Source organism: Chiloscyllium plagiosum, unplaced genomic scaffold (assembly GCF_037043375.1).
Source record: "Chiloscyllium plagiosum isolate Xiang-an unplaced genomic scaffold, Cpla_swu_hap1 HiC_scaffold_3, whole genome shotgun sequence".
Taxonomy (NCBI): Eukaryota; Metazoa; Chordata; class Chondrichthyes; order Orectolobiformes; family Hemiscylliidae; genus Chiloscyllium; species Chiloscyllium plagiosum.
In genome coordinates, this window is record NW_028270141.1 from 73,332,307 (window position 1) to 73,353,330 (window position 21,024).

Below are 21,024 nucleotides of genomic sequence, written 5' to 3' on the forward strand. Positions count from 1 at the left end.
AACACCACTCTGACCCCCAGCATCTGCAGCCCTTACTTTTGCCTAAGATTTCCAATGTCTGTTGCTATTTTTTCCTTCCAATTGTATAGGTAAATGTTTGATTTAATTTTTACATTTAAGAGTTCATTGCCAAGCATTGAATACAGGTCATGAACAACAACAGCAACTTGCATTCATGTGTCATATTTAATATAGAACCATGTATCAAAATGCTTCAGAACAGCAATATCAAAGATTAGTACTTAGCCATATTATATAATAAAGCAGGTAATCAGAAGTTTTGTCAAAGAAATATGTTTTACTTAATCAAAGAAAAAGGCATCCTGAAAATGGGGAGGGAATTAGAGAAGAAGGAAGAATTTCTAGAATTTAGCACTATAAAAATATGGTTAGATTGTTATATTATTGTGTTATTCATAAAAAGAGACTAGTTGTTCTTAGAATTTACATTAGGGTTGCCGTGTTTTTTCTGCTGCATTACAGTCTTGTGCCAAATAACAACATATCAAGTCTATCAGCCACCAGCCACACTGAAAGATGCAAGCAATATGCCTGATAGTGTTCCAACATTTTGAATCAAAAGTGTAATTATCTATATCTATACTGTGAGAACCAGAAGACTTCACAGCCACCAAAGATGGGGCAATGAAAGTTAGAGATGTACAAGAGGCTGGAATTGGTGATCTCAAAGATTTGTAGGAGGACATTGTAGGGATATTAAGGGGTGAGGCTCAGGAGTGATTGAAAGTGGAAGAATTTAAAATTGAAGCTTTGATGAACCAAGAGCCAATGTAGGTCTGTGAGCACGGGGATAATGGGTTCACAGGACTTCGTGGGACTTCGAATGTGGGCTGATTTTTTTATGATGTCAATTAATGGAGGGGGCAAGGTGAGAGGCTGACCTAATGAGCTTGTAGTATTCTGTTCTAGCAATATCAACAACATGGCAGATGACTGGAGCTGGGGCAACAATGGGTTATGGAGGCGGATGTTTGGCATTCTTGCTGATGAATAGGATATACGGTCAGAACTCAGACATCACTATCGATATTTTCTTGAAGTCACTCATTAACTATTAAATATTTATATATTAGAGATAGCCAAATAACAACATATCAAGTCTATCAGCCACCAGCCACACTGAAAGATGCAAGCAATATGCCTGAGTTTCAGTATTATAGTTTAAGAGAAACCATGGAAATCTACATTAAAGGACTTTTTTTAAAAAAGACAGCAATTAAATATTAACTATGCTTGTGGCACAAGTATTACCACAAAATCAATGTTTATATTTCAGCTTTATTATCAATTAATACTTAGGGTTGAATTTGCCTGGTCCCTTGATGATGAAATTACATATGATGAAGCCAGATAATTGGAGGAGATCAGGCAACTTACTGATGTGTTTCTGCCACTGGGGATGTTTCCCAGGGCAGGCTGGGAATTTGGTTGGCTGCCAATAGAACAGAATCAGGTAGCCAAATACACTGATTATGATCCCAATTAGACTTTTTTAGCCTTGCTCATAGAGTTGCTCTCTCTATGTGCTCAATGCAGGCAGCCTCCCTCAGGGCTGGTGGCTACATGCGCGATGGACAGGGCAACAACTGCGATCACACCTAAACCACAGAAAGAATATTCCCTTCATCCTAATGGAGCCGAGTCTTCCATTTTGTTTATTTTAGTGCTGATTAGCAGTCCAGTCAGGGTTTGTCCACAAGGAGTCATGGAATCATACAGCATGGAAACAGACCCTTCATCTTTGCCGACCAAGTTTCCTAAACTGAACTTGTCCCATTTGCCTACATTTTGCCTACATCCCTCTAAACCCTTCCATATCATATACCTGTCCAGCCTTTTAAATGTTGTAATTATACCCACCTCTATGACTTCCTCTGGTATCTCAAAATTGGGGCCACAGAACCTTCAGCCGTAGGTTGCCCAAAGTCAATCTTTAAACGGAAAAGGTTGGGAAAATTTCAACAGGCCTGGCAACACCATTGGAGAGAGAAAGAGTTCATATTTTGAGTCCAGTATGGCTCTTCTTCAGAATTGAAGGGAAGTAAACCAGTAATGGGTTTTGTGCAGTTGATTGTGGAAGGGAGAGGTAGAACAAAAGGGAATATCCAGCATAAATTAGAGGGCAAAAGAGGAAAAAAAAACAAAGACGTCATGGAGCAAAACGCAAAGGGAGTGGTGATAATTGTAGTAAAGGAACAAAAGCATAGATACAGATTTAATGTTAGTGGCAGAATAATGGTAAAGTCTATGTAAAAACAAAGACATGAAAACAGAATACACTCTGGCACTTTGCAAAGAGTCAACATGGAGGACACATTTCATGGTCTGAAGTTGTTTAAAGCAATGTTGAATCCAGATGCAGTGAAGTGCCTATATGAAAATGAGTTACAATCAGGTGAGAAGGGGTGAACTGGCTCTCCTCTTTTTAACCTCCTTTGTCAGCTGCAACAAAATCTTTTAGATGAGTTTTAGCATATAGCTATACTTCACCCCAATTAATTTCACCAGAAATGATAAGGAGTAAGAGCTATTTTATTACTTGCCAGTACTGAGAAAAATAAAAATTTAACATCAAGCATGCACGCGTGTGCACGCGCACACACACACACTCATGCACGCACACAGATACACACGCACTCAAAATTAAAAGGGATTAATGTCAAATACGAAAAAGAGGATAAAATAATATGCAGTCTAAAATCCTGAGGGTGCTCTTGAGGTGTTGAGTTTCAAACTGAAACTGTTGTTAGTTAGGGATGTTCTAGATCAATGGCAGACATGAATATTGCAGATGTCTTTGAATTGTCAATGTTTGGATATTTCTTCAATTTGTTTTGTCACCAGGCCTTGTCCTTCCTGAGCGAGCCAAGAGAGAGAAGAAAGAACCTTCTCCAGTTCCAGTCACAAATTTATCACCCTTGTTTTGCCAAAGTAATTCCTTGAAATACAGATCATTAGTGTATTCCTGTGTCTGGTTTTATTGTCTTCAAGCTGGATAATTGTAGATGAGTTTTGTTTTCAAAATCTCCAACATGTAAAATTTTCATATAGGTATGGATCAAACAAATGATACAGTTTTTTCATGCCTGACTGATTTCGGTCTCTTTTGATAACAATGTTAATTTCAGTCCAGACTACTTCTTGTTTAATGATAGTCTTATGAAGTTTGGCTTGACCTGTAGCAGGAGAAAGTGAGGACTGCAGATGCTGGAAATCAGAGTTCAAAAGCATGGCACTGGATAAACACAGCAGGTCAGGCAGCATCCGAGGAACAGGAAAGTTGACGTTTCAGGCATAAGCGCTGTAGTCAAGTGATTACTGCAGCCATTTCAAGTTGGTATTTTCCCCTTTTGAAATCATTTCAGTCCGTGGTATTAAAATCAAATGGTGGAATTTAAAAATCAATAGACCACATTTTATCACTATTGTGATGGTGCTGTTTCAAATTTCCATTGAGATTCACAGCAATCCTCTAACAAGCAAAGGGCAGAAATATGTGCGTGAGAGCAAGACCATGTATTTGAAATGACAAGCAATGGGTGAGTTGGAATTACACTTGCACAGTGAGCAGACCACTGCAAAGTGGTCACCTAATCTGTGTTTAGTCTCCCCATTGTAGAGAATATTTTATTTTGAACCACAAATCATTGAAACAATTCATTGGAAGAAGTATTAATAAATAGTAGGTTCACCCAGAAGGGGTCTCTAGTCTTGGACAATTAGGAGGGAGAAGGTAAAGTGTTAGATATTAATGAGGACCATTAAAATCCTTAGTTCAGGAACGTCAGAAGCACTGTTGTGGAAGGTAAAATCATTGAAGCAAATGTGGTGGAAACATACAAACAAGGAGAATGGAATTGAGCTCTTTACAGGAAGCAGAATGTAAGGAAGTGTAGATGAGATAACTGTGGGAGTCAGTGAGTTGGTAGTGAATTTTATAGGCAGTTACCTCAGAAATTAAGACAGAGATTGTGGAATGAAGAGAACTATTAGAAATGGACTATGTAAAGGTGAGAGAAGGGTGAAGGTTACAAACAAAATTGATATTTTTTTCCAATTCCAAGGAAAGGTCATCAATGCATCAGAAAACCATTTAGGAGAATGGGAATGAGTTGGACTGGAACAAGGAGCGTTCTACTCATCCTACAGGAAGATAAATGTAATTGGGGCCCATCAGGATTCCCTTTCATTTGGAAGAAGTGAGTCAAGTTAAAGGAAACTTTGTTTAGTAAAGAAAACAAGTCGCACCAGGCAGTGGAGGGAGCAGAAACAATAGTGGCTTACACTTCTCTTTAAGACACAAGAGAAGGACTCTGAGCCATATGGTGAGGGGTGTCAGGGTCCAGAGACTGGGCATCCATGGTAAAGACAAGGTGGTTAGGGACAGAAAACTAAAAATTGTTGAACTGATATGGAGTTTTGGAAAAATCTTGAATGTAAGTGTAAAGAAACTCATTTAAGTTGAGATGGGCATGAAGCAATTCGCAAAATAACTACTGGGGAAATGGAAGGGAAATTAGGAAAAGTGTCACTTCCTATCATATTTGAATGGCTGATCATCACATTCCACAAACTGAGACCACAAAGGGGTTTCTGCATGGCCAATACCCTGTCATCTGAACAGCACTTCAGGTAGCTCAGGGGTATGTCAACGGTGAGAGAACTGGCATAAAAATAAACTCCGTCGTATTGTACCGTATTCTTATAATAGTGTCGATCGCAAAGAGTTCTCTCCCACACACAAACGTTTGCTTCCCGGGTTGCCTTTTAATATGAAGTCATTTTTTTTGTGAATTAGAGACCAGCCATCGAACTACATGAGTACGAATCTTCCAGCTGTCCAGGGTATTCGGCCAACTGCCTCAGCACTTTTGTTTTGACCTGGATTCACAACAGATTGGAGTTCGTCGTTGCCAAGTGCTCAGCTCAGGCAATATGCAGTGGCCTCCTGCAGAGGTCTCACGCTGCTCAGCTTTAGTGGGCTCCAGATCTGGATCCGCCTTGCAGCTAGACTGCCACCTTTGTATTGAATGAAGAGCTAACGGAGGTGAAATGTGAGAAACGTACGCCCATTTAGCTGCTACAGATCAAAAGATGGGTACTAAACTTCGCTCAGTGTTTCTTCATGAGGTTTAGGCAGGTCCCAGGTTGAGGAGGAGGGGCCGTCGATTGTTTCCGATCAACTCAGAACTAACTTTCGCCCCAGACCAGAGGCAGCTTTGCAGGAGTCTGTGCGGGTGTACCAGTGTGCTAACTTGCAGTGCATTTAAAGAGCCGATTGTGGTGCTGCCCACCTCTCACCATTTTCGTTAAGCATTATGTTTTAAAAGAGCGCAGAGGCAGCATCCCCTCTGCAGGAGAACGCTCCGCACAGTGACGTGTTTGAGCGATCCCAAAAGCAGCGTGGTATCATTGTGGCTTCATGACTGTGCAGTCACAGTAAACTCATACCGCCCAGTTTCAAACGAGGTGCAGAGGCTGTTTAGGAAAGCAGCTGAACTGTTACAACTCGATCCACCACGTGCTTTCACTACAGGGACCAAATGTAAGCACAAGTCACATCTTAAAAACATGTTGCTCATAATCGCCGGGCATTTAAATGCGCATTAACCGGGGAAAACCCTGATCATCTGCCTTGCTTTACTGTGAGCCTGGGAAGAACCATGTGCTGAGATTCACCTGGGTTAAAGCAATCCGACAGTATAAGGGATGGGAAGGAGTGAGGTTAGAGGTCCCTTTTTTAAATCTTTGGGAGCTTGATCTCCAGAATCCAGTTGTCTGTGGCTGATGAAAGAGTTACACTTTTCATGGGTTCATCTTAAAACTGGAAGCAGTATGGTTCTTGCACGCGCTGCAGTGGTTCAAACCAGCAACCATACTTGGATTATTAATGAGGACAAATATTTATCTTCCAGTATGTTACCAAAGATTTATTGCACCAGAACCAACCTGTAAGAATGAAAATTATCCTCATATGCCTCTCTTGCACTCTCAAACATTCCGATATTGATTTCTGCAGGTTAGTCATTGAAAAATAGCAAATAAAATAATTCTTATCCCTTCCTGTCGACTTAAGCCGCAGAACCAGAAAACGACACTATCCTGCCCGTGCAGAAAAAAAAATCTCCAATGTTGTTTTTGTAATAGGAGCTGTTGTTGTGTTTGGACCCCGCCATCTCTGGGGCTCCAAGGGGAACGCTATAAATCACTTTTATCGCCCAGAGTGTCTTTGGAAGCAATAAGTGGGTCATCACGCTGCACAAACAGGCAACAACGCAACGTATAGCAACCGCTGGCTTGTGAAAAGACTAACATTTCCCACGCGAAAATCTATTTGGGAAAGGGTAGGTGATGAGTCATAATTTTACGCTGAACCACGAATAGCAATTAATATTTTAATCATGTCTGAATTTTAAGTAATGTCATCTGAACTGTTAACAAGTTAACATATGAAACAATACCACTCTAAGCTAAACTAAAAACAACAGGCCTTTCAAATGAATGGGTCGAACCGCATTGCCTATGTATAATGATTCTGTAAAATTACCAAACCGGATGTACGGAACTGACATAGAGGTATCCTACAGACCACTGACTGGGGCTTTCAACATTGTCACTATGTTTATTAATCCACAGATTCATGATATCCTGACAGTGCTCTTGTTGGCTTTGGGTTAATAACAGTGCTAGTGAATAATTGTGGACTAAACCTTTTAGAATCAAATGAATTTGGCTAAATTTATTTTTGTTACAGGACTTCTATCACTGGTCTGCCATCAGCGCTCAATTGTAAAAGCTCAAATGTGTTCCCATCGTGAACTGGACTCTGGGGAGTGATTTCCAAACATTAGAAATGTTCGTCATTGCAACCAAAGAACATTAGAGTCACTAAGGACATCCGTTAGACAGGCCCAACCACGACATCCGCTGCAGAAAAAAGATTCTGAAAGTTAGTTTCACCTTCCCGAGGCTGTTACATCTCGGACTATATGAGCCGTTCTGAAAAGCCCCAGATAAGCCTTCCTCATACAACAGTCACCACGAGTCATTTTTAACTGGATCACCAGTTGCGGCACCAATCCTGACAAATGTTCTAGTTTCAAGAGCACATCATTCCACAAGGTTTTCAGACTGGTTTCGCTCCTCGCTTTTCAATTCGTTCAACATTTACAATCGGCTCCTCCCACACACTCATATAGAGTCATCTGATGGTACAGCCAAATCTCCGATTGTTTTTTAACCGAGTTGTTGGTTTTACTGCTGGGGCACACCTTCACGGACTGGGAGCTCTCTGTAACTCTCTCACTTCGCGGTGCTTTGAAGATAATGGAAGCTCAGCTGTAACGTTAATGTGTCCTCTCATCGTCTCGGTGTCGGGGAAATCCAATGGGATTGGAAACGATTTCCTCTCGACAAGGTTTTCGGTCATTGAGGACTTTTAAAAAAATATTTGCCCACAGGCTAGTCTCTGTTGAATGCCATCATTCAGAAGCCGGTACGGTCATTTTATTCACATTCACCAACACTTCTGCCAAAACTTAATCTACAACATTCATTATTGTTGCCATGGACTGGGGGAAATCCTTATCCAATTCAATTCTGATAAAGTCATTAAATAGCTATGCTAACATCCAAACTGTTGTCACAACTCAGTCCGTTCGGCGGGTGCTTTCTTTTGTATTAATTTCGTCACTAATCGTTTTCTCAAAGAATCCCGCAAATGTCCCCGAGTCTTCAATCGAAATCATTCCGAGCGCAGACCGGTTTCTGGTGAGCGATCTCCCGCCAGTAAACACATATGATTAGATCGAGAGATTTGGGAGCACGGAATTTCACGGAGTTGGTCCCCCGCCCTCTCCAGCTGCCGGGATAAGTAAAGGAGATGCCTGGAGCTCACTGGGTTCAAATTATCCATCACGTTCTTTTTAATCCTGTTTCAAATTGGTTTAGAAAATAAACCCAATTTTCTTTTTAAAAAAAAGGGAGACGCGAGTTCTTTCTTCTGTGTTATTACCTGAACATTAAAACCTTTCAGACCAGCCTCTCTCCGCAGAGCTTTAACGTTAACTTATTTATTAGCGACGTCGGCTCCCTTATCTTACACAATAACATGCTACACTCGCGAAAACATCAGCAAGAAAGGGACGACGACAAAGGGACCACGCTATCTAGAAACAAGAGATGAAATCCAACATCTGACTCTCAAATCTTTTTTTTTCTTCATAAATTAATATTCAGTTTCAAAAGTGGTCTACGCATTACATTAAACTGGCTGTCGAATGGTCAGGATGCGTTTGCATTTTCAAAATTTCTTGAAAATGTTGGCATTGCAGCTAAGCCTGTAATACGATCAAGATTAGCTGCATTGGAAACAAAGCATTATTTGCCCTAACATCTGCAGGCTTTTGCTATCCTTATTGCCTTTTCCCAAGTTGCAATGTCCCGTCAGGTGAGATTATTATAGAGTGGTGTCAGCAAAAAATGCAGTTGTTGTCATACTGCCTTCAACATAATTACCATAAACTAATTCTTTTCTAACACTGTAGCTCGGGAATTATTAAAATTGCACATGCGGAAGACAATAAACTCTATTTTCAGCAGTGGCGTAAGTAGACTTAGAAATAATATTTTACAACACAAGATGTCGCAATAGGTGTTCATTTGCAAGGCTTGTTATATAGAGATCTATATAATGAGATTCCACGCTGATCAAAAAGTGGAGGTATTCCCAACCGAGTTTTTAGTATAACGAATCTGTGGGCAGTAAGCTGATATTTTACTCTGGGTCGGAATTTTCCCGGAGACTCCCCAGTTAGCAGCAGTAATGTTGGAAAGCATCTGGGTGGGGAATGCTCGAACTCAGTAACAGTATGTTAGATGTGTGAGTCGAGAGCCTGGCCCCGTCCATCAGGCGCTGATCCCGTTGTAATGCTGGTGCCACAGGAGTCCACAGACAAGAGTTTGACTCTCACGATGTTACCGAGGCGGTTGAAGAAATGGCAGAAAACAAAATGCGCCCTTTCACCTCGAAAGCTCCAACCAAAAGTTTCATTGGGACTTTCGTAAAATACAAAAAAAAATTATGAAGGCTGAATTCCCAAACGTACGGTGGTTAAAAAAGTTTTTGGCCAAAGTGCCATCTTCTTGTATTCTGAACGTGGACCTGAAACGTTAACTCTGATTTCTCTCCACAGATGCTGCCAGACCTGCTGAGCTTTTCCAACAATTTCTGGTTTGGTGCCATTAATCGAGCAAGACTCTAGACTTGTTGCTCGTTCTGAGTCCCCTCTCATTTTCTAACTTACTGATGGTTCAGTGCTCAGTGTTTTGTCCCTGCGCTGAGTTCCTGCTCCCACGCTGACAGGACTCTTGTCACTTTCCCACAACAGCGCGACCCATCCAACTCCAAACGCAATCCCCCATTTCCGACTCGCGGGCTAATTCTGTGTCGGGACTTGAAAGCTGTAGAATGACTTTCTTCCTTCTTCATTCCAGGCTCTCAAGTTCCAGGTTTAGAAATGGTGCGATAGTTGCTTCCAAGAGCTTCTCTCAGCGTTAGGGCGCCTTGTTTTTCTCAGTTACCCAAAGTGAAACCGGTTCAGCCGAAAACAGAAGATGTCGAGATGATCTTGCAGCGAGTGCCCTGGCCTGGCGCGTTTTGGGAGAGTTACTGGGACTCCGAAGCGAGAATTTCACCATGTTAAGCTATTTGGTGACTAGCATTATTGTTTCTATGATTCTCGAAGCAGTGACTTGCAAACAAAGAAAAAAGGATCAGTGGTATGGAATCCAGCCATTGAGAGTATACCGGATGGATTATCTTGTTACTTGAAATCAATGTGTGAGTATGGGGCAGGGCTGAACCCTATAGATCGCTTCATCCTTTGAGCTCGGGTTGTTTTACAATTCTCTTTCCTTCCGTCCTCAAGGACGCTCAAGGATTTTTTTTCCCCGCGAAAGTGGGGTGGGCATAATCATAATGTAGGAGCAAATGACTGCTGATGCTGGAATCTGTACTGAAAACAACAAATGCTGGAGATCACAGCGGGTCAGGCAGCATCCATGGAGAGAGAGGAAACTAAGGCTTCGAGTCCGGATGACTCTTCATCGGAGCATGCAGGAGATGGAAACTTTCATAAGGACGCTCTCAGACAGGCTGTGATGGCTGGTGTCGACTGAATTGTGAAGGAACCGTCTTTGTCCTTACACTTCAATAAGATTTGGTATGAAAACCACACACTTGATGTTTTTTGGACATCTGCAAACAGCAGGGGCCCGTAAAGATACACATTCATTTGTAGAGTATTGGAAACGCTTTTCATATTTCATAGAATCCCTACAGTGTGGAAACAGGCCATTAGACCCAACAAGTCCACACCGACCCTCCCAAGAATATCCCACCCTACCCTATTTTACCCCTGACTAATGCACCTAACCTACGCATCCCTGAACATTCTGGGCAATGTCGCATGGCCTGCACATCTTTGTGGGAGGAAACCGGAGCACCCGCAGGAGATCCACACAAACACCGGGAGGATGTGCAAACTTCACACATTCAGTCGCCCGAGGCTAGAATCGAACCCGGGTGCCTGGCGCTGTGAGGCAGCAGTGCTAACCATCGAGCCCATATAAATATATTAAATCTTCCTTAAAATGTATTAATCATCCCCAAAATCTGTCGCTTTTTCTTATCTCATTGAACACGCATTATGCTGATGTTTAATTCGTTTCTTAGGGATGGCGTGTGATGGTTATTTATCTGGAAGAAAATAAACATACCCAGCACTTCCTAGTATCTTTATGGCAATGCATATGTGATCTCTTATTTCAGTTCCTACATGGCGCTAAGGAGTGAGAGCTACGAGGAACGTCTGTCAGTAAGTTTCAGATTACATGTAGTTGACCAAAGAGGCGAAGTACTGGAATACTTCTGCAGTCAAACTGAAGCAGCACATTAGCACCGCGATCTCTGGGCGATAAGCAAAGTGTCAAGTACAAAAGCGCTCTCAGCTGCACAGCACCATCCGATAGAGGAATATGCACTTACTGACCTCCCTTTGGTGACCTGATTACCCGTACCCTTGACCTACACATTTTTCAAAACACTGGCGGGTGAGAATAGATGCTGATAGCGAAGTGTATTGTCCTATCAACCAGCAATGCTCCCCCATGCATAGGTATGCCGGCACGTTAGTCAGTCTACCCCCCTCCGCGGAAATCCAAAATATCCTGCTCTCTTTAGTTAATAAAAGATAAGAAAGCAAACACACGCACAGTACTTCGCCTCCTTCAGTGGTTGAATTTCTGCTATTCTTTGCACAATATTTTTAAATCTAAGTTCTTACAAGCAGCAAAGAAACAGACTCAGACCCAGCCTTGACAACGGCTCACTGTCTTCCCAGTGTTAAAAGCGACCTGGACGAGACTAGCGGATAGCTGCCGTTTGAAATGACAGCAACTCCCCTTCCTCCGGGACGAAGTTTTTCGTGTGCTTGTTATAACGCCTCACTAAACTCAGCAAATGTCCGAGGTTAGACCGCGGCAACCAGACACCGAGGCTGATTTTGTAGATCACTGCATCCCTCTTATTACGGCCAATACTACCTTCAAGCATCGGTCTGAGGAGCCGACTGACAGAAAAGTTAACTGAAGTCCACTCTCCCCCTTCACACCAACCCCCTCCCCGCCAACACCAAGCACTTTGCTACAGCCACAATCAGAATTTAAATGACCAAACGTAAAAGGAAACCAAAGATACAGACGACAGGGGGGGGGGGGGGGGGGGAGAGGAAACAAAAATGTATCGGTATTTGGAAATGTAAACAGGTGTAACATCATTTTTTAAAAAAAATTCAAACTTACTTCGTCTGTGCCGCCTTCCTCTTGAGGCGTTTTGGCTGCCAATGTATTCCATACAGTTTAATAAAATTAGAACCACAGAAATCAGTCGAAATTGCATAGTAACCTGCGGGTGATGTCTCCTAAAAGCAGCTACAGCAGTGACTCGGAGCTCACTTGGGGAGAATCTCCGGGATATCCTCGGCTCCTCAAAATCAAGTTCTGGTTATCGATGTGAATGCAGCAAAGAAAAAAACAGTGGAGGCAGCCTTACCAGATCTATAGTGCTACAGCGTGTCTACAGATCTGAGGTAGGGCCCTGGAATGACTGGCCCGAGTTGTAAGTAACATCTTGCAGCCAAGTGTGTTGGAAGCCTCCTCATAGAACTCGGAGTGCTGGGGTTTCACCTTTTTAACAAGAAACGCCTTGGATAGCCCCAGACCAGGTCCCGTCAACATCTGCTCTGCCGTCTCCGGTCAATAACTGTCACATTTAACACCTTCACAGCCATCCACTGCTCAACAATCTGAACAAATGCCAATGTTTTACTCGGGTAATTCTTTCCGAAATAATTTTCTAGCTATCTGATTGCAGTTCATTTAGATCTTTAAATCACAGAATTAAAAAGGTTAGGTGAACAGTCTAACTGAAAGGTTATAGCATTACTTTTTTTTTAAACGACGAGTTTAATAAGCCTTTCAATTTTTTTAATATCAGATTTGGTTTAGTGCCATTTCCCTTTACACTTAAACAAAAATCAAGATAAAATATCTTCAGACTTTTCCCCCGCAGTTAGTATTGCAATCCAAACTCTCTCCAGTATGACTGCGATAGCTGGCCACTTGCGGGGGATTGCCGGCCTTGCTCGGTCTCACGCTGTGGTGGGAACCATCCTCGGAGCTTCGGCAGGCATTGCTGCTAACCGCTCGATGGCTTCAGGTTAATTGCAGCCGCTTTCCGTCCAACGAGCGGAGGGAGGTGTGAAGCGTCTGTCGAGCTGGGGACGGACAGGAACGCGAAGCTTTCTCGCAGAGCAGCCGCGCTGAGGTTGGTCGCACTCTTGAGGGCGATATGACTGAGGAGAACAGCCCTGAGCAGATCAAATGACGTGAGCCTGGCGAATACAATCTCCACAAGGCAGCATCGGGCTCTGTCTAATATACTTGTCTTTTTTTTCAGTAAATATGGTCTGGCCTCGCCCCCTTCTGCTGGAAGGCTATATAAAGTCATTTCTCTGCCCATTTCGCTTAACTTTCTCAAACAGCGCAAACATCAGCTAACGGGAGACGGCCTCTTTCCGAGGTTATGTGATAGATTTTTTTTATATCGGATTCCAATTACATTTAAGTCCGTGCCATTAATCCTAATGCAGTGGGCGCGATATGACCGACAGAGCGATTCCTCTACCAACTCACAAGCTGAGCGAGTGATAGCGATATGTGAAGAAAGCGCTCCAGCCTTCAGGCTTACATCATTTTGAGAAATCATGTTTTATTCCATGCGAATTAGTGAAACAGCAATACCGAACAGGGCTATCCAAATATCAGGAACAGTTGCTCATTCAGGAATAAGGAAGCCAGGGATAATCCTATTAAAATTGCAATACTGTGGGAATCGCTTTCAATGCAAACTGCACATCCTCCGTCTTTGTAGTTCGAAATACATAAAAAAAACTTCGTATAGCTTTTTTTTAAATTTGCTAGTTAAGAACATGTAACGGGATTCATGAAGTCAGCGTTTGATTGCAGTTCCAGCAAAATAAAATAAATCAGCCGGAAAAATGCAGCAACATAGTTGGCTATCACTGACATTTTCTAAAATTTTACAACGGATTTGTGAAAAAAGAAAGTTTGTGCAGCCCAGGAAAGGCGTGAGCCGAGCTTGAAGTGCGCCCAGAAACTCGCGCGTAGGAAGAATCTCAGCCCAGTCAGTCAATGCAGCCTGGATGTTAATAAGGAAAGGCCATCCATTGGTTTGCATATGCTACCAGATCGGCTGCGTATTTCCAGCATTTTCTATGTGCTTTTAAAAAATATCAGTTTCTCAGTATCCATGGTGCCTGTATTTTGCTCTTGTACAACCATTGCTTGCTGATTGACCAGTGGCAGCACAACGCCAACTCGTTATGGATGCAGGGAGCACGCTTTTACACAAGTGAAAGCAACTGTGTCACAATTGGGTTTTGTCGGAGTCTGTAGAGTTACACGGTAGAAAACAGAAAATACTGAGAAAACTCAGCAGGCCAGACAGCATCTGCGGAGAGGGAGGTACGTTAGTTAATATTTCAGATTGTTAACTTTTCCTCAGGCCTGAAATGGCAAGCTTCTCTCTCCACTGATGCTGCCTGACCTGCTGCAATTTTCAGGCATTTTTTTTGCATTGTTTTGGCTCAACTTTCCAACGATTTAAGGTATCCTGTTTTTTTTTAAAAAAGGTAATATATTCATGTACGTATCTTAATTTTCACTGTGGATAATTATCAGTCCCACAACTTACCAACTAAGGAAATGACTCCTATCATTACCACAAATAATGTTATGTTGGAATAATGTCGTCAAAAGTCTCTTCATAGACACAACCAATCAAAGAAGATTCCCAGTGGAACATAGAACTGTAGACCATTCAGCCCCTTGAGTCTGTTCCACCATTCATTTAGATTGTCGCTGATATTTAGCTTAACTCCAAACATGATCCTTACGTCTGACACTCTTAATAACTTTACTCAATGACAATTTGACAATCTCAATTTTGAAATTTTCAACTGACCAAGTCTCAATTCCAACTACATTGCTTTAATTTTAATGCTATGCCACCTCTTTCTGGACAACCCATAAGAAGAAAGTCTTGACTTTATCCACTAGAGTCAAGAAACATTTCTGTTTGAAAGATTTTAGATTAAATGAGTTCTTTGCTTGGTTGTGGATGCATGTTATATATTCAAGAAAAAAAACTGTTTTAACTTACAGACAGTGTCTCAAAACCAGCTGTCCAAAGTCTGAAGTTCTCTGAAAACTGGGCAATTTTAGAACATCTCTTTTTTTTTTAAAAGAAATGCTCAATTAAAATGAACTTACCTGAGCAGTTCATCCAGGCACTGAATGATGCCAGACCTGTTATCTATTTTGCCAGTTGTGTGCTAGCTTTTTCCCAATGGACAAGTGACCCTTGACCTCACCTGACCCAGATTGGCCCAAAACACTCACAACCCTCAGTGCCCAACCCAGAATCCAGCAAAAATCCAAAATCAAGTAAGGCTTTGGTGGTGAGCTTTCCAGTTAGAGAGTGTACAGCTGTATTTTGCCTAAATTCACTGCTTCTTTCTCATGTTATGGAAGAAGGCAAATTCATTCAAATTTCATTTTGCTGTTAAACAACATTGTAACTATAATTGCAAGTTAAAATTCTAAATTTATGTAAATGCCACCCATATATTTAACTTCTTTGCTGCATTGAAAACTTTTAAGGCAGAGTAACATTTTCATATTTGCATTGTTTAGACAATAGTGCCTAACTTATGTGTTGAAATCAGCTGCAACTATAAAATGGGTTAACTTTGTTTCTTCTCCCTCAAAATTCAGAAATATTTTAGAATGTTCCAATTTACAATTAAATTGTGGGACATTGAAAGTGGGGGCCGGGGGTAGGGGCAGGTGAAAGTCTAGTGGCATTATTGTTGGATTGTCAACCCAGAGATCCAGATAATGTCTGGGGACTGTGGTTCAAATTCTGCCACAGTAGGTGGTGGAATTTGAATTCAATAAAAATATATGATATTCAGAGTAATGGTGACCATGAATCCATTGTCAATTGTCATGAAAGACCCACCTGATTCACTAGTTTCCTTTAGGGAAAGAAACTGCCATCCTTACCTGGTCTGGTCTGCATGTGACTCCAGATCCACGGGAATGTGGTTGACTCTTAACTGTCCTCTGGGCAATTAGGGTTGGGCAATAAATGCTGTCTGGTTAGAAATGCCCTCATCCCATGAAGGAATAAAGGAAAAAAAATCAGATTTTCTTTTTAATCCTAGTCCTAATAACTTCAACATACCCATAATATAATTGTAGTATATTTCACGATGTCCTGATATTGTCATTTTACTTTTGCCTAAGCTTTTCCTTATGGCACTTCTCCTTATTGCTAATATATTAGCTATTTACCTATGTCCCAGGTTAAGTATCAAGGAGACTTATTTAGAACATAGAACATTGAACATTACAGTGCAGTACAGGCCCTTCAGCCCTCGATATTGCATCAATCTGTGAAACCAATCTGAAGCCTATCTAACCTACACTATTCCATTATCATCCATATGTTTATCTAATGACCATTTAAATGCCTTTAAAAATGGCAAGTCTACTACTATTGCAGGCAGTGTGTTCCATGCCTCTACTACTCTCTGAGTAAAGCAACTACCTCTGACATCTGTCTTGTATCTGTCACCCTTCCATTTAAAACAATGTCCCCTCATGCTAACCATCACCATCCAAGGAAAAAGCTCTCACTGTCCACACTATCTAACCCTCTGATTATCTTATATGTCTCAATTAAGTCACCTCTAAACCTTCTTATGTCTAACGAAAACAACCTCAAGTCCCTCAACCTTTCCTCATATGACCTTCCCTCCATACCAGGCAACATCCGAGTAAATCTCCTCTGCATCCTTTCCAAAGCTTCCACATCCTTCCTATAATGCGATGACCAGAACTGTATGCAATACTCCAAGTGCAGCCGCACCAGAGTTTTGTACAGCTGCAGCATGACCTTGTGGCTTAGAAACTCAATCCCTTGACCAATAAAAGCTAACACACCATATGCCTTCTTAATTCCTGTTGCTTCTTCCAAAGTAAATCACTTCACACTTTTTCACATTAAACTCCATTTGCCACCTCGCAGCCCAGCTCTGCAGTGTATGTCTGTACATTTGTAACCTTCAATATCCTTCAACCCTATCCACAATTCCACTGACCTTAGTGTCATCTGCAAATTTACTAACCCATCCTTCTGCGCCCTCATCCAAGTCATTTATAAAAATGGCAAACAGCAGTGACCCCTAAACAGATCCTTGCAGTACACCACTGCTAACTGAACTCCAGGATGAACATTTCCCATCAACCACTACCCTTTGTCTTCTTTCAGCTAGGCAATTTCTGATCCATACTGCTAAATCACCTTCAATCCCATGCCTCCATACTTTGTGCAACAATCTGCTGTGGGGAAACTTACCAAATGCCTTACTGAAATCCATTTACGCCACATCAACTGCTTTACCCTCATCCACCTGTTTGGCCACCTTCTCAAAGAACTCAGTAAGGGTTGTGAGGCATGACCTACCCTTTACAAAACCATGTTGCCTATCTCTAATCAACCTATTATAAATTTAATCACTTATAACCCCTTCCAATACTTTACCCACAACCAAAGTGTGGCTCACTGGTCTATAATTACTAGGGTTGTCTCTATTCCCCTTCTTGAACAAGGGGACAACATTTGCTGTCCTCCAGTCTTCTGGCACTATTCCTGTAGATAATGACAGCATAAAGATCAAAGCCAAAGGCCCTGAAATCTCCTCCCTGGTTTCCCAGAGTATCCTAGGATAAATCCCATTAGGCCCAGGAGATTTATCTATTTTCACACTTTCCAGAATTCTTAACACCTCATCCTTGTGAACCTCAATCCCATCTAGCCTATAGCCTGTATATCTGTATTCTCTTCAACAACATTGTCTTTTCCCAGTATGAATACTAAGGCTTCTTCTATCTCCTCAGATTCCAAGCACAACTATCCTTGACTGGCTGTAATCTTTCTCTAGTCATTCTTTTATTCCTGATATACCTATAGAAAAGAAACGGTTTTCCTTGATCCTATCTGCCAATGACATCTCATGTCACCTCCTGGCTCTTCTTAGCTCTCTCTTTCGGTCTTTTCTGGCTAACTTGTAACTCTCAAGCGCCCTAACTGAGCCTTCACATCTCATCCTAACATAAGCTTCTTCTTTGTCTTGACAAGAGATTAAACTTCTTTAGTAAACTACGGTTCCCTCACTCAACCACTTCCCCCTGCCTGACAGATACATACTTATCAAAGACATGCAGTAGCTGTTCCATGTTTGTGCCCATCCCTGACCTGCAGTTTCCTTCCCCATCCTAATAATCCTAAATCTTGCCTAATCGCATTATAATTTCCTTTCCCCCAGCTATAACTCTTGCTCTGCGATATATACCTATCCCTTTCCATCGCTAAAGTAAACATAACTGAATTGTGGTCACTATCACCAAAGTGCTCACCTCCCTCCAAATCTAACAACTGGCCAGGTTCATTACCCAGTGCCAAAGCTAATGTGGCCTCGCCTTTGTTAACCTGTCTGCATACTGTGATAGGGAACCATTGTGCACATATTGGACAAAAACTGACCCAACTAAAGTACTTGAACTATAGATTTCCCAGTCAATATTTGTAAAGTTAAAGACCCCATAACAACTGCCCTGTCACTCTTGCTCCTATCCAGAATTATCTTTGCTACCCTCTCCTCTACATCTCTGGAACAATTCAGAGCCCTACAGAAAACTCCGAACAGAGTATAACCTCTCCTTTCCTGCTTCTAATCTCAGCCCATACTACCTCAGTAGACAAGTCCTTAAATATCCTTTCTGCCACCATAATACTGTCTTTGACTAACAGTGCCATGCCTCCCCCTCTTTTACAAATTCTCTGTTCTTACTGAAAGATCTAAGTCCTGGAACCTGCAACAACCATTCCTGTCCCTGTTCTATCCATGTCTCTGAAATGACCACAACATCAAAGTCCCAGGTACCAGCCCATGCCGCAAGTTTGTCCACCTTATTCCGGATGCTCCTGGCATTGAAGTAGACACACTTCAAACCATGTTCCTACTTGCCAGTGAACTCTTGCGATTTTGAAACCTCATTTCTGACCTCACTGCTTTCAATCTTCTGGACACTGGAACTACAATTTAGGTTCCTATCCCCCTGCTGTATTAGTTTAAACCCACCTGAAGAGCATTAGCAAATTTCCCCCAGGATATTGGTGCTCCTCTGGTTCAGGTGAAGACCATCCTGTTTGTAGAGGATACACAATGACCCCCAATTATCCCGGAATTCAAAACCCTCCCTCCTGCACTATTCCTGTAGCCATGTGTTCAACTCCTCTGTCTCCCTCTTCCTTGCCCCTGTAGCACGTGGCACAGGCAACAAACCAGAGATAACAACTAAGCTTCCACCCTTGCTCTCTGAATTTAAATCCCCATCTCTCTTCCTACTTATGTCGTTGGTGCCTATGTGGACTATGACTTGGGGCTGCTCTTCCTCCCACTCAAGGATCCCGAAAGCACAATCCGAGACATCACAAACTCTGGCTTTTGGGAGGCAACACATCAAAGGTGAGTGTCTCTCGTTCCCATAGAACCTCCAGTGTGTCCCCCTAACTATGGAGTCCCCAGTGACTAATGCTCTGCTCATCTCCCCCTTCTCTTCTAAGCAACAGGGTCAGGCTCTGTGCCAGAGATCTGTACTTCATTGCTTACTCCTGGTAAGTCATCCCCCAAACAGTGTCCAAAACGATATACTTGTTATTGAGGGAATGGCCACAGGGATTCCCTGCATTGCCTGCTGGTTCTCTTTCCGTCCCCTGAGTGTAATCCATCTGCCTTTTTCTTGCACCTGAGGTGTGACTATCTCCCTGAAACTCCTCTCAATAACACCCTCCACCTCCTGGATGATCTGAAGTTCATCAAGCTCCTGCTCCAGCGTCAGCTCCCTCACACAATTTTTGAGGCGCTGGAGTTGGGTGCACTTCCCACAGAGGAAGTCAGCAGGAACATTACCAGTGACCCTTATGTCCCACATTTGTATCTTCATTTTAACTTAAATGTTTATTTTGTTTAATACTAGATCATTATGAATAATTGCAAGTCATCAACATGAAATTCACATTTGTCTTCAGTCTTTTGCCATGCACCCGTTATTTAACTTATCTCATTCTCAGGGTATGAGTTATCATTTAAGGATAATAAAAAAAAAGACACCATGTAAGGATAATAAAAAAGATACCAGCTGGTATCTTTTTTAGTATCCTTATATGATAACTCATAACCTGATGAGAATATCATTATAACCTTAGCATAAATTGTTCATCATTTTAATTTCTTTATTTCTGAATACCTCACATGTTTCCCCATGGATTACAACTCTTCCTAGTCTCTATTTTATGCATCTCTTGGAAATATCTCACCCTGTTCCTAATTTAAATATTTTTGAATGGTAATAAATTGGATTTTCAGTTCCTATCATCATGCGCATTAAGGTTTGGCCCATTGCTTCAAAAATATTTAAAGCTTTCACTAAATCCATTCAATGTTAAACCTAAGAAATCTTCCATATGAATAAATTTGTACATAGTGTTAGGAAGTTCAGATAATCATAGCTATGAGTGAATCATTGAACAATAAAAAAGTCTCAATCGAATGGATGGAAACATCTGCGGTGCCCTGATGACAAAATGAACTCAGGCATCTATTAGTTATATGCCGATATCATGTAAAATAGCAAAATCGGTCGACAATAATTACAACAACAGGTATTTGAGAGTTTGAAGCAATGGAGATTACTCTTGATAGAAGCATTTGGAAATCACAAAAAATCAGCTTAAAAATGCAACCTTTGATGGTTTCCTGAAAGTTTAGGAAAATCAAACACCAGTTAAACTAAGAAGACGTTGATAATGATATAAATAATGATTGGCTATCAGATAGAAAACAGAGAGTGGGTTTAAATAGCCCATTCTTGCTTTGGCAGGATATTGACAGTGGGGGGGAGTGGGCTGCAAAAATCAGTTCTCGAACTGCCGTTAACAATGTATATCAATGATTTGGGGTTGGGGACCAAATGTACTATGGGCAAATTTTTAGATGATACAAAGCTTGGTGGGAATGCATGTTGCTAGCAAGATATAAATCATGTTCAGGAGGTTTTTGACAGATGTACTGTATGGGCAAGAACATAGCAGATGTAATATGATGTGGAAAAATGTGAGGTTACCCACCTTGGTAGGAGAAACACGTGCAGAATATTTCTTAACTGCGAAGATATTGGAAAGTGGAGGTGTACAAAGTGACCGCGGTGGCATTGTTGATAAGTCATTGAAGG

At 41.7% G+C, this 21,024-nt stretch overlaps 1 protein-coding gene across 1 annotated transcript in view; it reads right to left on the reverse strand.

Moving 5' to 3' along the window:
• Positions 1-12,997, reverse strand: part of rspo3 (R-spondin 3) — a 114,149-nt gene extending 101,152 nt beyond the window's left edge. Inside the window, exon 1 of the mRNA XM_043683857.2 lies at positions 11,884-12,997. Coding sequence (XP_043539792.1) covers positions 11,884-11,980 — 97 coding nt within the window. The 5' untranslated portion in view covers positions 11,981-12,997. The remainder of the gene's footprint in view (positions 1-11,883) is intronic.
• Between the last annotated feature and the right edge of the window lie 8,027 nt (positions 12,998-21,024).